Source organism: Vipera berus, assembly GCF_964194415.1.
Source record: "Vipera berus genome assembly, chromosome: 14".
Taxonomy (NCBI): domain Eukaryota; kingdom Metazoa; phylum Chordata; class Lepidosauria; order Squamata; family Viperidae; genus Vipera; species Vipera berus.
Window position 1 is genome coordinate 11,719,236 of NC_138217.1, and position 15,801 is coordinate 11,735,036.

Here is a 15,801-nt window from a genome sequence, read left to right on the forward strand (position 1 = left end):
GGAAAGAAAGAGAGATAGGAAAGAGATAGGTAGGAAGGAAAGGAACGAGAAGGAAGGAAGGAAGGAAGGAAGGAAGGAAGGAAGGATAGGAAAGAGAGATAGGAAAGAGATAGGTAGGAAGGAAATGAACAAAAAGGAAGGAAGGAAGGAAGGAAGGAAGGAAGGAAGGAAGGAAGGAAGGAAGGAAGGAAGGATAGGAAAGAGAGATAGGAAAGAGATAGGTAGGAAGGAAATGAACAAAAAGGGAGGGAGGGAGGGAGGAAGGAAGGAAGGCTCCCAGACCTTCCAGCATTGAGGAAGACACATACCACCCATAAGGGTGAGAATATACATGCACACATGCACATACACACAAAGCCAGCATTGATCCCAGCTTCCCTGTTTTCAGTTTGTTTGAGCATCTCCAAAGCGCAGCTTCCGCCAGAAAGCTGTTCCTTTTCTCCTTTGGCAAGGAAGGTGGACGGGAGCAGAGGCAGGTGTTAATTTCCTTCAACACACGTGCAAGGACAATAAAATAAAATAAATAAAAGCATGCCTTGGGAAGCGATCCTGCAAAAGCAGGCCACGCAACAAGACCGTGCAAACAAATCAGAGTGATTAAGAACAAATTAGATTTTTTTTATTATTATTTTGTCAACGGGGAGAAAATGGGTTTTTGCAAGGAACGTTCTGTGACGGCTTTTCCTTCTTTGCAAGGGAGGGAGAACAGAGAGCGCAGGCTGCAGAATTCATTGTTGGGTAGGTCAAAAAAAAAAAGAAGCAGTTGCAAAGAGGGAGGGAGGGAGGGAGAGAGAGAGGGAGAGACAGAAAGAGAGAGAGAGACAGAGAGAGACAGAGAGACAGAGAGAGAGAGAGAGAGAGAGAGACAGAGAGAGAGAGAGAGAGAGAGAGAGAGAGAGAGAGAGAGAGAGAGAGAGAGAGAGAGAGAGAGAGAGAGAGAGAGAGAGAGAGAGAGAGAGAGAGATATGGTGGGGGGGAGGCAGATGGTGATAATTAAGCAGCCAGACCTCAAAGGAGATCTGGAGACAGGGAAGAGTGAGTGAGTCCTTCTGCCAGACGTTCTGTATTCTTCCCATGAACTAGAAGATGGTTATTGGAATTTATTTTTTTCCCCACTCCCTGAAAACTCCATTGCAGCCAAATCAGTTTTTGTAACCGCTAACTCAATAACTGGAGGCGAGGAACTTCTGCTGCCTTTGCAAACAGCTGCAGAATTGAAATGCGACCCCTAAATGGATTTGATGGGCTTTTCCCAAAGAAGGCTGGTCCTGCGTTTAAACAGGAAGCGGAAAAAGCATAGGGCAGCAGGTTGCGCAATCCCGGAAGCTGTTGGGCAGTCAGAAATTCTCCAGGTCTTGAACTGCGAAACAAGGGAAGGGCAGGACATGTGTGCGTGTGTGTGTGTCTGTCTGTCTGTCTGGATTTGGGAAGAGGTGAATGCTTTTACTGGACAGCCAATAAACTGGACTGGACTGTCCACTCTGTCTGAAATGGTATAGGGCAGGGGTAGGCAACCTCGGCTCTTTTATGACTCATGGACTTCAACTCCCAGAATTCCTGAGCCAGCCAAGCTGGCTCAGGAATTCTGGGAGTTGAAGTCCATGAGTCATAAAAGAGCCGAGGTTGCCTACCCCTGGTATAGGGTTTCCCGCTTGAGCAGGGGGTTGGACTAGAAGACCTTCAAGGTCCCTTCCAACTCTTAATTCTTTCTTTTTTTTGTTTTTGAAAAGGTCACGTCTTATTTGGCTTTATTTCGGAACCATCAGACGGTTTTCTTTCTCGGAAAGGCTGCCGAGAAGACGATGAGTAAATCAGGCTCTCAGTGTTCGGCGCCATCAACCGCGGTCCCTTCCTGGACTATCTGGGAGTTTGAGAAAAGGCACCGTTTGCAGGGGGTCTTGTCAAGCGCCAGGGAATCGGGAGATCCAGACACTTCAAATGTGTATAAAAGATTTATGCCAAGCTGAAGTTCTCTACAAGAATCTGATCTACTAACGGTCCAGGGAAATTAGCGGGAGTTCAGAACAGAAGGCATTCAAGGTGGGCTGGACTCAGATCTCTGGCGGGCTAGACGGGACTCATGACTGATGGCCTGTTTGACCTCTCCCTCCCTTGGACTCAGCCTGCTTCTCTCCTACGGTCCTGTTCCTATCTCAGAGGTTCTAGTCAGCAGTCATAGGGGAAGAACAGCTGAGCCCATGTTGCTCTATTATGGGGCTCCATAAGGCTCAATCTTCTCCTCCATCTTACTAAACATCTACCGGCAGCCCTTGGCTTACAAAAGTCAGAAGTTACAACGGCACTGAAAAATGTGACTTATAGCCGTTTTCACGCCTCCAACCGTTGCAGCATCCCCAATGGTCACGTGATTAAAATTCAGATGCTCGGCAGCCGATTCCTATTTATGACGGTTGCAGGGTCCCGAGATCATGTGATCCTCCCCTTGCGACCTTCTGACAAGCAAAGCCAAGGGGCAAGCCAGATTCGCTTAATGACCATGTTAGCAGCTTAAGCACTGTCGTGATCCACTTAACAAAAGCAGCAAGGAAAGTCGTATAAAATAAAACCAAACTCACTTCACCAATTTCTCACTTAGCGACATAAATTCCAGGCTCAGTTGTGCTTGTTAAGTCGAGGGCAATAATCTAATTTTTGCTTCTGCTTTCGGAGTGTTTTTAATGTTAAATTGGGGGTCTTCTACACTGTCCAACCTCGTTCGCTTATTATTTGGGAAATGTACAGGCTGCGCCAAGCTGCCACAACTCTGGGGAGCACAAAGTCTGTGTGTGTGTGTGTGTGTGTGTGTGTGTGTGTGTGTGTGTGTGTGTGTGTGTGCATGTAGAAATAATTCTAAATAGATAAATCAGGCAGGGCTTAAACAAGAGAAGGAAGGAGGAGAGGTGGATCTGAAGCAGCAACAGAAAGGCTAAGCCCCTGACGATACCACCTCTATGTCATCTAAAGCTTTTCTCCAAAAAAGAGAAGGCAACACTAAGGAAACGTTATTTAGATTTGCACAGCAACATTTAAATAGGCCTCGCAGCATCAAATGGGGGAAAAATAATAATAATACTAATAACATTCCTTTATCTGTGCTGCTCCCCTTGCCTTAGATAGATTGTCAGCAGCATAAAAGTGATAGCATTTTGCCGACCAGACCGTATTTTCACAGACAAGGTCATCGTGACATCCACGAAGCTTGCTGTGTGTGAATGCTGGTTTCCGCTTCCAAGGGTTTTCCCTTCAAAGCGAGCTTTTGTAGGTTGCCTTCTGAAGTATAATTGGGAAGAAAAAGGCACAAATATAAAATCCTTCATTCGGGAAAACGAAGGGAATACACGCACGCACCCAGTTGCTATACCCCTATTTTACATCCTAATTAAACCACTTCATGTGCAAAACTCTGGATACACTCTGTCTAAAAGCAACAAGGCATTCAAGGCATTAGGGCCCCTGAAATGATAAAAAATAAAAAAATGGTTCTCTACAACAAGAGAATATATAGATCACGTGCTCTTAGGCTTGGTTAAACATGTGGCCTACGATGGGAATGGAAGCTGTAAAATGGGCCACCCCTGATTTTGTGACCTGTTCTGTCCGGTTGTTAAACCAACGCAACGGTCGTAGCCACTTGAGCAAAGCCACTGTTTGCCATGGCACAATTCTGTTGAACACTGGAAGAGTCGGGCTTTGGTAAAACCGTCGTAAAGATGCAGTCACGTGACTGCACGCACTGCAAATGGGCATAAATGCAGCTGTGTTGCAGTGCGCCTACGCAGTCATATGACTGCAGGGGATTTGGGGGAGGAGACGATGGTCAGATCGTAAGCCCCCCCCTTCTCAGCAAGCCATCGCTTCAAAGGCTACGCAACTCGACTACGGCAAGTCAAGGGCGACCTGTGATTGACAAAAAAAAAAAGGGCGTCCTTTGTTCCTTTCCAAAATGTAAAACAGCTGCTCCGACATGATCAAAAGCCATAATATAAAGATTAAGACTTCTTCAAGTCCACTTGGTAACTCCAGACACAAGTATGCCGGGTTTTTTTTTAGAAGGCAGGCTTTGATGGACACCTTGAAGGGATTGTCGGGAAATTGTCTGCCCTATCCTTGGAGATAAGGAGGAAGGAACATTTCAAATTATGGCAAAACGAAGAATAGCCAACTGTTCCCAACGATCTTTTTTCCAGGAAATCCCCAGACGTGAAAGGATTTGGCCGCCAGACGACAGATGGCAGAATAACAAAGAGTTGGAAGGGACCTTGGAGGTCTTCTAGTCCAGCCCCCTGCTCAAACAGGAGACCCTGTATTATTTCAGGGAAAAATGGCTGTCCAGCCTCTTCTTAAAAACCTCCAGCGATGGAGCACCCATGAGTTCTGAAGCCAAAGCTGTTCCCCTGGTTAACTGTTCTCAGTGGAACGGCTCGCCTTCCCAAGTTGTCGGCGTTTCCCAGCTTAGACAACCCGCAGAGGTGTGAGCTTCAACAGGTCTAGGAGAAACCTTGAAATCAGAGGCAGAATGAAGGCAGTATTCAAAAAAAAACAAACCAAAACACCCCCCAAACCAAAACACCCTCGGTCTCATCTCTTTGACTGAAGCCAGAACAACGAGACTACTTGAAGTTCAGCCAGTTGAAATTAGTGCAACCAGCAGGATAGCTGAGAGAGAAATCATTTTTCAGAAGAGATACCTGCCACGGACCCACAGAGCTCATAAAAAGGGGATTAGCATGTTAACCACATCATTAAACATGAAGAACTTGAAAGGAGCCTCCCAAGGCAGGGATGAAAATTCAAAGGACACAAAGACAGCTGTTGCCTAGTGTCGCAGGGCTTGGCTTAGAAGGAGGAGGCTGAAATCGGCCTTTCCCATTGGCTTTTGAGGGTGTTACTTTATGACCGCAAGCGATCCACTTCAGCAACGTGGCAAGAAAGTTCATAAAACGAGAGCAAAACCTCCCTTAACGAATTTCTCACTTAGCAACATAAACTGACTACCTGTAGCAATACAATCCATCTCACGAGTCCTATTAACCTCCTTAATCCCAGGCTGTGGAAAACAGCCACAGTTGAAAGCTTTCGCCTAATGCAGCAAAATTAAGAGTCGGTCAAATCAGTGTAAAATTGAGAGAGGGGTATGGTGGCCTGCACTAGAGAAAGGTCTGATGCTTAAATAAAACCTTACAAACCCGACAGTTAATCTCTATCCACTCCAAATATGTTTTTTCACCACTGATGCAATTTTCTAGGCTCAATTATCTCCCTGTTTGTTACCTGAGCTGACAGTTAAAGAGAACTAAACATGTTTTAAATCAAATCTCCCTCTTTTGTTTTCTGGATTTGTTTTCCCCCCAAAACAAGATTAGCATAACAAGAGGGTGTTGGTTTGTTTTTTTTCCCTATCTCAAAGAGCAGAGCGGCTTCAGGCCATCTACAATTTCCACTGTTTAATTGTCGCTCAGAGGTTACAGCAAAAGGTCCGCTTGGATTTCCATAAAGTACTCCAAACTCATTAATGATGCTGATTCTAGTGTCAAGAGAGAGGAGAAAAATCTTTATGGCTAATACAATAGGTCCAGTCCTCCCTTTGATGGAGAACTTTCATATTGAATTTTTAAAAATGAGGTCCTTGGCTCCTAGTAGCTTAATCAGTGCAACCCAGAGCAGAAATTAATATCTAAAAAGGAGGGGGGAGGGATTAGATGCAAATTCTGAGAAAGTGGAAAAATCTAAGCTAACTTAGTTTGCTGAAACTGGAAAAAAGAGGTCTCCAAACAAAGCAAAATGTCAAAAATCGACACAAGGAATTCTGGCCGAAACACATTCTGAAAAGGTCAATAGCCAATCAATCCATTTCAGAACTGGCTTCCAAGGAGGTTTTCAGTGTGTGGCCAGCTGACATGCTCTTTTTTTTAACTTCTTAACAGTTTGGCTGTGCAGAATATGAATAGGAAGCACGGCCCCCACTGGGGGATGAGAGGTCAACTTTGCCAGGACCTCCAGAGACCGGGGAGGGGAGGGGTCAACTTGAAAGTATGATTTGAGAGAAGCGGGCTGCGTCTTCAGAAGATCCTCCACAGCTTGTGTTTGTCACACTTCAGCCAGCCAGAAAGTGGAGCCAGGTTGTGGGAGATGAAGAAGCAAACGGCCTTGGCAATAACTTGGCTGGAGGGTCCCTTGGCTCCCCTTCCTCTTAAACGTATAAAGACAGGAGGAACTCAAGCGTAACTGAGAGGGTGGCCGTTCTGAGGTGGCCTCCCCCACTTTATGTCAGACATTGTCCAATTAGAAGTTGTCAGCCTGATCCCTCTGGATGGTATCTGGTTTTCAAGACCCCCAAGATTCTGTCTCTGCCTCCCCCCAAATAAGCTGAAACCGTGTTCAGATTGCAATAGCGATAGCCCTTAGGCTGATATACCGCTTCACAGTCCTTTCCCAACCTCTCTGAGCGGTTTACAGAGTCAGCAACCTGCAACCTAAGAATCTGGATCCTCGTTTCACCGATCTCGGAAGGATGGAAGGCTGAGTCAACCTTGATCCGGTCAGGATCGAACTGCTGGCGGTGGGCAGAGTCAGCCTGCAATACTGTGTTCTAACCACTGAGCCACCAGGGCTCTTCATCCATGGCCATCATCCCATGAGATCTCTTTTGAGGACAGGCAAAAGCATGTGAGATTTCCATGGTTTGGGACGACAGGAGCATCATCAACACACAGTGGCCTCTGGAATTGGAATTCCTGGTTACGCTCAGCATACGAAAGCTGCCTCCATCCTTATTCCCAATGCCAAGGTACGCTTCAGACAAAGGCACTGATGGTGTTGCACCAAAACCAGGAAAGAGAAGTTCTCTCCAGCTTTGAGACACCAAGAAACGGTGAGGTTCTTGAGCAAATCCCATGGACCAACTGGCCACCAGGGTGGCTGGGCCTTTGACCCCCTCTCCCCTGCATGGCACAACGCGGAAAGCTGGTGCGGTAGTAGCAATCTGTCACAGGCAAGGTTCATGCAGAAGTTAGTAGGAACGACACCCATCCCAACACCAAACATAAAGTACCTTGGAGTAAGCTACTTGGAAGTCTCAAATGCAGATAGGTCTTCTGCCTTGGGCTTGAGGCTAAAACCGGCAACGATAAGAAACAGAACATAGAAAGGTCCTCTGTGAATTCAAGAGAGCATCAATGTCCCCACTAGGTTTTGTGCCTAACTGGGAGGTTTTCTTCCGATTCAGGGACGAGTGGGGCCATACAACGGTATGACGTTTCTTTCGCACACAAGTTCTTACAAGAGAAGGGTTTCCCGTTTGGCATGGAAAGGTAAGGGATGTCCCTCGTCAAAGTCCCTGAACGATCCGGGCCAGGGAGGAGTAACTAAGGCTGGTATGGTGGGTCTAGGATAACCTGCTGTGGCCAACTCGCCACGGGACAAGAGTTACACTAACAGGGAATGAAATCATTAAATACAGGGTGCCAAGGGAGGGACAAGATGAAGTAGGCAAGGACAAAAAATTAAGATACTTTTTCATTATTTTAACTTCCGTTCAATTGAACTGTTCCAATCGCCCCTCGGCGAGTTTGCCCATTCCGCGGTGTGGATCCTAAGACCTGGGTTAGCATTTTCTTATCCTTGCAGTCAAAAGAAGAGAAATATTTCCTATTCAAAAAAGGAGGTGCGACCAAGCTGACTTTGTAAGAAGCAAAGAGGTTTTTTGTTGGATTTTTCAATAGGTAAGGATAGGGGGCAACTCCTCACCTGAACAGACCCAGGAGGCTGGTTCCACAGCCAACGTTTTGCACGCTGCCTTGGTGGAAAATCTGTTCCGGGAAGACTCTCGGATGAGCCAAGTTTTATGTATTTTTTGGCAGGAGGTGCAGGAGAGGCCCACTGGATATAATAGTTAATTGGATGTAATAACTAATTTGGATTTCCAGGTTCCTCCAGATAAAAGCTATATTTTTAAGCACAGGAAGACAGGAGAGAACAAACGTCTTCCAGGGCCTGTTTATGGACTACACAGCAGCTTCGACAGACAGACAGTTTGGTCTAGCGGTGAAAGCACCAGACTAGAAAGCGGAGTGAGTTCTAGTCCTGCCTGAGGCCTGAAAGCCAGCTAGGTGACTTTGGGCCAATCACCAGGAGATGGTGAGTTCTAGTCCTGTCTTAGGCACCAAAGCCAGCTTGGTGACTTTGGGCCAATCACCAGGAGACGGTGAGTTCTAGTCCTGCCTGAGGCCTGAAAGCCAGCTGGGTGACCTTGGGCCAATCACCAGGAGACGGTGAGTTCTAGTCCTGCCTTAGGCACCAAAGCCAGCTGGGTGACTTTGGGCCAATCACCAGGAGACGGTGAGTTCTAGTCCTGCCTGAGGCCTGAAAGCCAGCTAGGTGACTTTGGGCCAATCACCAGGAGACGGTGAGTTCTAGTCCTGCCTTAGGCACAATAGCCAGATGGGTCATTTGGGGCCAATCACCAAGAGACTGGGAGTTCTAGCCCTGTCTTAACCGTGGCAACTGGCTGGGTGACCTGCGGCCAGCCATTCTCTCTCTCAGCCCAGCCCACCTCACAGGATTGTTTTTGCGGGGGGAAATCAGAGGAGGAAGGGGTGTTGAGAGATGTTTGTCGCCTTGAAGTTTTTTTTTTTTGTAAAAAATAATAATAAAGGCGGTCTACAAATAAAAAATAAAATAAAATCTAGCCAACCCCTGGAGGAAGCCATGGCTGAAATTGAAGAGGTATTCAGTGGCCCACTGCAGCTGGTTATGAGAAGGGAAGAACACGCCACGCAGCCCAAGATCTCTCCAAAATCTGCCCATCGGAAGTGGGTTTCATTAGGAAAGATGGGGCGTGCGTGGTTTTTTACGAGTGGAACAAGCACCTTAAGATCAGCCGGGCTTCAGACACCCCCTTTGAAGCCCCATTTGTCATATAGGAGCTTTGGCAGAAGATCCCTCTTCGATAAAGGTGGGGCGTTATTTGCATTGTTTAAGCCTTCTCTGCCCTTCTCTTCGTCCCCCTTTTGCCCAGTGTATCGCGTCCTTAAGACTATAAGCCTGAAGAGCGGGGAAAAGTCTCATTGCTAATATGCTTTCTGAGCTCTTCGACGCAAACATCAGAGTTTAAAAAATATTTTAAAATCCAGTAAAGAAATCAACTGTATTCCGCAGTCTTCCACGGGAGGATATTGGCCCATCCGAGGTGGTGGCAGAGTGACCTCTGCCTTGGTAACATCATTTTCTTAAAAACAGAGAAAAGAATATTCTCTCTCTCCTTCTTGTCTGTTTTTCTCTGTGTGTCTTTCTCTCCTATCTCTCTCTTTTATTTCTCGTCTCTTTCTCCCTCTGTCTTTCCCTCTTCCTTCTGCCTCTGTCTCATCTCTCTGTCTTTCTCTCTCTCTCTCTCTCTCTCTCTCTCTCACACACACACACACACACACACACACACGTACACACAAAGCACCCAACAAAGCATACTTATACATGCACGTAGAAATTAAAAGGCAGAAGAAAAACGGGCACATAGAATCTTCCCTCACATCTGCATGACAATACGGTCTGCTAATATCCCCACTCCGGCAAATAAAACCATCCAGTGAGTGACCTCTTTTGCAGGGGTCATCCGGCCATAATTGCAATAAAAAAATTTTTTAAAAAAAAATCAAGATGAAAAACCTCTTGTTCCCGGTTATGAAAAGGCTGAGATGGTGGGCCTGACCTACATCACTGGACTCTGGGGACAAGACATGAAATATCAACAAGCGACATCGTGAGCCCCGAGCTCTTTTAGAGAGGAGGAAAACGGTTCTTCTAAAAAAGAAAGAAATGAAGTGTAGTTCTTCCTTTTTAATAGGTGACGATTTCATCTAATCGGCACGCCCAACCTTTTTGCTTGCTGGGTGTCTCAGGAAAGACACCTCTGTGTTCCACAAGCTCCTGGAATGACAGGGAGACGACACCACTTCTCCCACCAGACTCCTGAGCTCCATTTCTGTCGCCACAGAGGCAGAACGAGGGCTGGGATTTGCAGCTAAGCTGCCACCTCCTCCAAGCCAGCATTCCCTCACACTTCTGGGTGGCCTCAAGACAGGAGCAAACAGAGAAATGGGGAAGGCAGGTGACGGAGAAGGGATCAGCTGCCCTGCCCCTCCAGAGTGTCATGGAAAGCAAGCTGGGTTGTTGTTGTTGTTTTTTTTTTTTGAGCCCTCTGCTATTCTCTTTTCCTTGGGAAGGTAAACAAATGGATGCATTTGCCGTAACTGGCGAAAAACGAACAGTGCCCTCCCTTTTCTAGCGACATACGAGGGTTCAATGCCCTGGCACAGGGAGCCTCCTGTGAATTGCATCCCTGCTTCTCTTCGTCTTTCTCCAGAGCTGCCATTCACAGGATCTGCCTCCACTGCCCTGCTGAAGCAAGGAAGGTTTGGCTCTGGCAGGCTCGTTTTGCAAGAAGTTCTCTTTTATTCTATACTCAGATCGACAACTTGGGCAGGAGAGGGGAGGGGAGGGGAGAGGAAGAGGAAGAGAGGAGAGGGGAGGGGAGAGGAAGAGGAAGAGAGGAGAGAGGAGGGGAGAGGAGAGGGGAGGGGAGAGGAAGAGGGGAGGGGAGAGGGGATGAGAGGTAGAGAGGAGAGGGGAAAGGAGAGGAGAGGGGAGGGGAGTGGAAGAGGGGAGGGGAGGAGAGGTAGAGAGGAGAGGTGGAGAGGAGAAGAGAGGAGAGGAGAGGAGGAGGGGAGGGGAGGGGAGGGGAGGGGAGGGGAGGAGAAGAGAAGAGAAGAGAAGAGAAGAGAAGAGAAGAGAAGAGAAGAGAAGAGAAGAGAAGAGAAGAGAAGAGAAGAGAAGAGAAGAGAAGAGAAGAGAAGAGAAGAGAAGAGAAGAGAAGTTTCTACTGACTGGTTGCTAAACCCAGCTTGCCTCCTTGGTTTCTTCTGCATGAGAAAGGTTCAAACATGGCTTTCTGAAAGGCTGTTTTTATCTGCCTAGAGATTGTTCTTCTCATCAAAGGTCACGGCACTCAACAGTCGCTTGCAGTCTGAATATCCCCCCCCCTCCCGGCCTCTCCCCCAAAAAAGGCCATTTTTTCCTGATATGGAAAGGTGCTTGGGTTAATTCAAGAAAATTTCAGAGCAGGAAGGAACCAGGAACCCTTTAAGGAGGGATTGTGTTGTGATCTCGTAAAGACACATTCGGAGGGCAATGCCTGTTCCAGAAAATCCCCCTGTCCGAGGGAGCTTAAGCTTTCCTTCAATTTCACTAGCCAACCTGCCTCTATCGTCCTGGGGGCTTCGGACACAATTTAAGAGGCGGCCACGCAAGAGCGAAGCCAGGGAAGGAAGGCTCCGGGTGGCGTTCTCTGGCTAGAAACACCTTGTCTCTCTCAATCTCGGCCACTTTAAGGTGGACGGACTTCCATCTCTCCCAGAATTCTTCAGCCAGCAGGAATTCGGGGAACTGAAGCCCCCCAAAACATGGGGGATTCTGAGAGTTGAGGTCCACAGGTCTTAAATCCCTGACCTATCAAAGGACTCGCCGTATCAAACTCCCGGGACAGGAGAAACAAGATCCTGGTGGATCTCTTTGGAGGATGCTGGCTGGAGAAATGAAAGCAGGTAGTGAAATTCAAGCTTGGGTTAAGGCAATTTCACCTGTCAACGAAAGCCAGATGTCTGGCCAGGTTGGGCTGACCGAGCAACGTTAGTGGTTGGAGGAACGAGTGTGTAAGTTAAAATGAGGGCGCAGCACATCCCATTTTATTGCAGCTGGGTAACTTAGGCCGTCCTGGAGTGCTCCCAGCTGACTGAGTGATTCTAGTTCAGGGGTGTCAAACTCAATTTCATTGAGGGCCGCATAAGCATTGCTAAGCACATTGCTAAGCACATTGATTTGTGCTTTAAATTGTAAGCCACCCTGAGTCTTCGGAGAAGGGCGGGATATAAATGGGATTAAAAAAAAAATTGCGGTTGCCCTCAGGGGGCTGGGTGGGCGTGGCCTACTGGGTGGGCATGGCTAGAGTGCGTACGGCCTGCTGGGTGGGCATGGCCAGCTCTACATCGTTCGCATCAAGGGTGCCTATGGGGACCTGGGCAGGAGTGGGACAGAACTGAGGGTCTCTGGCAGGAGGAAGGTCTCTGGGCCAGGGCCAAGGCAGCGGAGGCCATTGCAGGGGCCATTCCCTCACTGTTTCCAGGATGGCTTCGCGGGCCACATGAAACCACTTTGCGGGCCGGATCTGGCCCCCGGGCCTTGTGTTTGACATGTCTGTTCTAGTTCTTCTAAGTAGGGCCGAAAGGAAATTAGAAAAAGGGAGTTCCACGGAGCGTGGGGTGCATGTTCTCCACCAATTCATAAAGAGCTGAACAAGATCAGCACCTTCAAGACGCCTGGTCTATATCAAGGGTGCTTTTCCTAAAGGCAAATGGACGTTCTTGGTGGTGGTGGGGGGGGGGTTCCCCCCTTGAATGAGAAGCAGAAGACTTTCAAGAAAGAAATCCAAGAAATTGCCTTTTTGAAGAGCACCTGACCTGGATGGTTGAGAATCTCCATATACCTGGTCCACGTTCCTCATGAATGGTTGATGAAGGACCCAGAGGAGACAGGGAGGAGCATGCTTGCCAAGGAGCTGGGACTCATAAAACCCTAAGGCTAAGCCAGAATTGCCGAGGGAGGTTGCAGAACGCCCTCCTTCTCGTGAGCGACTCTCGGCGTTCCCAGCCAGCATGAAAAAAGGGGTTCCCGCCCAGCTTGGGGACCCCGAGTCAGAAGAAAGGCTACGGTTGGCCACTTCGAAATGGCGACAGAGCCTTGGTGGAGCAGTGGGCTAATGCCTCCTTAAGTAACACCAGCTGCCTGCAATTAGTGCAGGTTCGCATCCCACCAGGCTCAAGGTTGACTCAGCCTTCCATCCTTCCGAGGTAGGTTAAATGAGGACCCAGATTGTTGGGGGCAATTAAGCTGACTTTGTAAAAATGCCGCTTGGGGGGGGGGCGAAAGCCCTAATAAGCAGGCATATACACAGAATGAAGGCTACTGCTAAGCACATTGGTTTGTGCTTCTTAGATTGTAAGCCGCCCTGAGTCTTCGGAGAAGGGCGGGATATAAATGGGATTTTTTAAAAAAAACCTACCTTCTTCATGGTGTTGTGTTTGCTATTCCCCCGGTCGTGGTTCTCACTGTGCAGGATGTCCATGGTTGTCTCCCTCTCCTTCAATTTCAGAGCTTCGATCTCGGTCTTCAGCTCGTTCAGCTGCTCCTGGAGATGTTTGCTCTTCTCCATATATTCAACCCTGGACAGGTGCAAAGAACCGGCCGTGAGCCGCGGCAGAAGTGCAGGCTTGTGCAAAAAGCGGAGGGCAGAGGTAGAACAGAGAATCAAAGGGACCTCGTAGGCAACCTCGGCTCTTTTACGACTCATGGACTTCAACTCCCAGAATTCCTGAGTCAGCATAGCTGACTCAGGAATTCTGGGAGTTGAAGTCCATGAGTCGTAAAAGAGCCGTGGTTGCCTAGTCCAACCCTCGGCTTATACCATCCCAATGAAATGGGATGCAAGAAAGCCCACAACGTGAAGCTAACGTCAAAACCAAGAGGCAGGCTTGGTCAAGCTCTGGCAATCTTTTGGCTTTTCAGCTTCCGGCCTAGCCCATCTCTCAAGGGGAAGGTGGAGGCCAAGTTACTGGGATGAAGCAATGAGAGAAGCACTCACTTCTCCTTCTCAATCTCCATGGACAATCTCTTCATGTCGTTATCCTTGAAGTCGAAGGACAGGCTTTCACTGATGATGCCAAAGGTTGACAGGTCAGCGGGCAAGGCGGTGGTGCTTGCGTTCATGGGCTGCTGAGGACAAAATAAGAGATGAATCAGCCTTTCAGGCAAACAAACAGTGAACTGACCAGCTTCCCGGGCGACGCAGAGAAAGCAAGGAAGAAGCGAGCGAGCACCAAGGAGGGTTTGTGTCCAGTCTCTTTTTTAAAAAAAGCCTCCCCACAACTTCTGGAGGCAAGCAGTTCCACTGGTTAATTGTTCTCACTGCCAGGAAATGTCTCTTTAGTTCTAGGCTGGATCTTTTTTTGACTAGTTTCCATCAGGAAGGTGAGTTTAAAAAAAATGCAATATGGAAGCATTTGAGCTGGACAATTCCAGCTGGCAAATGAGAAGGACAGTGTGCTGCTAAGCCCGCGCTGGTCCCTGTGCTTAGGACAAGGCCCAAAGTGACTCTGACAGCTTGGGGGAAAAGATCTTGTCAGGCAGACAAAGCTCTTTCAAGTTAAGTGAATGCGCCCGGCCAATCTGTCCTACGAGGGGAAGATCACACGGAACTGCTGGCTAACATCCTAGTTTGGAGAAACTGACTGGCTGGCTGGCCTATTGGGAAGAGAAATTGGTCTCGTGGCTGGGCCCGTGAACAGAGCATCCCGACTTGCTCTGTGCCAGCTGCTAGCAGCTACAACCCAGAGGGAACGTGGCAGTCACAGAGAGAGGTTTCTGAAAATGTCAGAAGACCAGGAGATGCTATTCTTTTAAGAGAGCAATTCTGGGATGAATGCAGCTGGCGAGTTGGGGGTCAACGACTGCCCTCCGATCTTCCTCTTAATTATGCAAAAAGCAGACTTGCGGTGCTTGCTGATCAGCTCCCAACGATACAATGGGCTAGTTGCAAAACCCCGCAACACAACCTACTACATGGAGCAGATGTCTACGGAGATCCTCAGTCATCCAGGTCATAGTTGTCCCAAAGATGCTTTTTTCAGGAGGCAACTGGACTTTCTCGGTTTTTTCTTTGAAGACGTTTCGCTTCTCGTCCGAGAAGCTTCTTCAGCTTCCCCACCATCCAGTCAGAGCTGAAGAAGCTTCTCGGACGAGAAGCGAAACGTCTTCAAAGAAAAACCGAGAAAGTCCAGTTGCCTCCTGAAAAAGCATCTCCAGGACATACGTGGAGCAGAGTTAAACCAACATTACACCACCTTCATGGTACTCAAGCGGCTAGCGGTTTTGCAACATGGGATGTATTGAATGGCACAAATTGGAACTCCTGGTACTGCAGAAACTCACAGCAGAATTTGCCGTTATACTCCTGCAAAATTAGCAGGCACGAGAACAAACTTCGATCTCTTATCCATTCTGCCTGTATTACTTTCCTTACAGTAATCATTGCTATCTTCATCATCGTCATTTTAGCCAGTGTCCATCCACTGCAGGATGAAGGCTTCTTCCGCATGTTTCCAACCCAGATGGCCCTCAGCTTCTTTTTGCCAGTGGGGAAGAACTCGATCAATAGACCAAAATGCCAGATCCAGTCTGAACATCTGGCTGACAGTGCAAAGAACCAGAACAACAAAGCCAAGGTAGTACCAATAGGGATAGGTGCCTTGGGCGCAATCCCAAAACGTCTAGAGCATCGTATGAACACCATCGGCATTGACAAATTCACCATCAGTCAATTGCAAAAGGCAGCTTTCCTTGGAACAGCAACTTACATCCTGCGACATTTATCTGTAACCCCATCAGACATCCACCACACCTGCCTATCCCAGGTTCATGGGAAGGACTCGATAAGTGGATTAAAGTGCCAAATGCAGTCTAAAAATCCGATGACAGTGCAACCAACTAGAATAAATTAAAACTTGTATGTTGCCCGAGTCTCAATGACTCTGGGAAGTTGAATGAATGTTGTTGTTGTTAGTTGCGAAGTCGTGTCCGACCCATCGCGACCCTATGGACAACGTTCCTCCAGGCCTTCCTGTCCTCTACCATCTTCTAGAGTCCCTTTAAGCTCACGCCTACTGCTTCAGTGACTCCATCCAGCCACCTCATTCTCTG

The 15,801-nt window shown here is 48.0% G+C and overlaps 1 protein-coding gene across 7 annotated transcripts in view; it reads right to left on the bottom strand.

Annotated features, from left to right (window-relative positions):
• The window catches only part of NF2 (NF2, moesin-ezrin-radixin like (MERLIN) tumor suppressor), a 57,485-nt gene that overhangs the window by 4,117 nt on the left and 37,567 nt on the right, over nt 1-15,801 (bottom strand). For 3 of the 7 annotated variants that reach the window (XM_081338993.1, XM_081338988.1, XM_081338994.1), the window contains exons 14-15: nt 13,688-13,818; nt 13,109-13,268 (exon numbers count right to left, since the gene is read on the bottom strand). In XM_081338993.1, coding sequence (XP_081195119.1) covers nt 13,109-13,268; nt 13,688-13,818 — 291 coding nt within the window. Of the gene's footprint in view, nt 1-4,317; nt 4,499-7,051; nt 7,112-13,108; nt 13,269-13,687; nt 13,819-15,801 lie in introns of those variants that run through there. The other 4 variants (XM_081338991.1, XM_081338992.1, XM_081338990.1 and 1 more) reach the window with 4 other exon arrangements.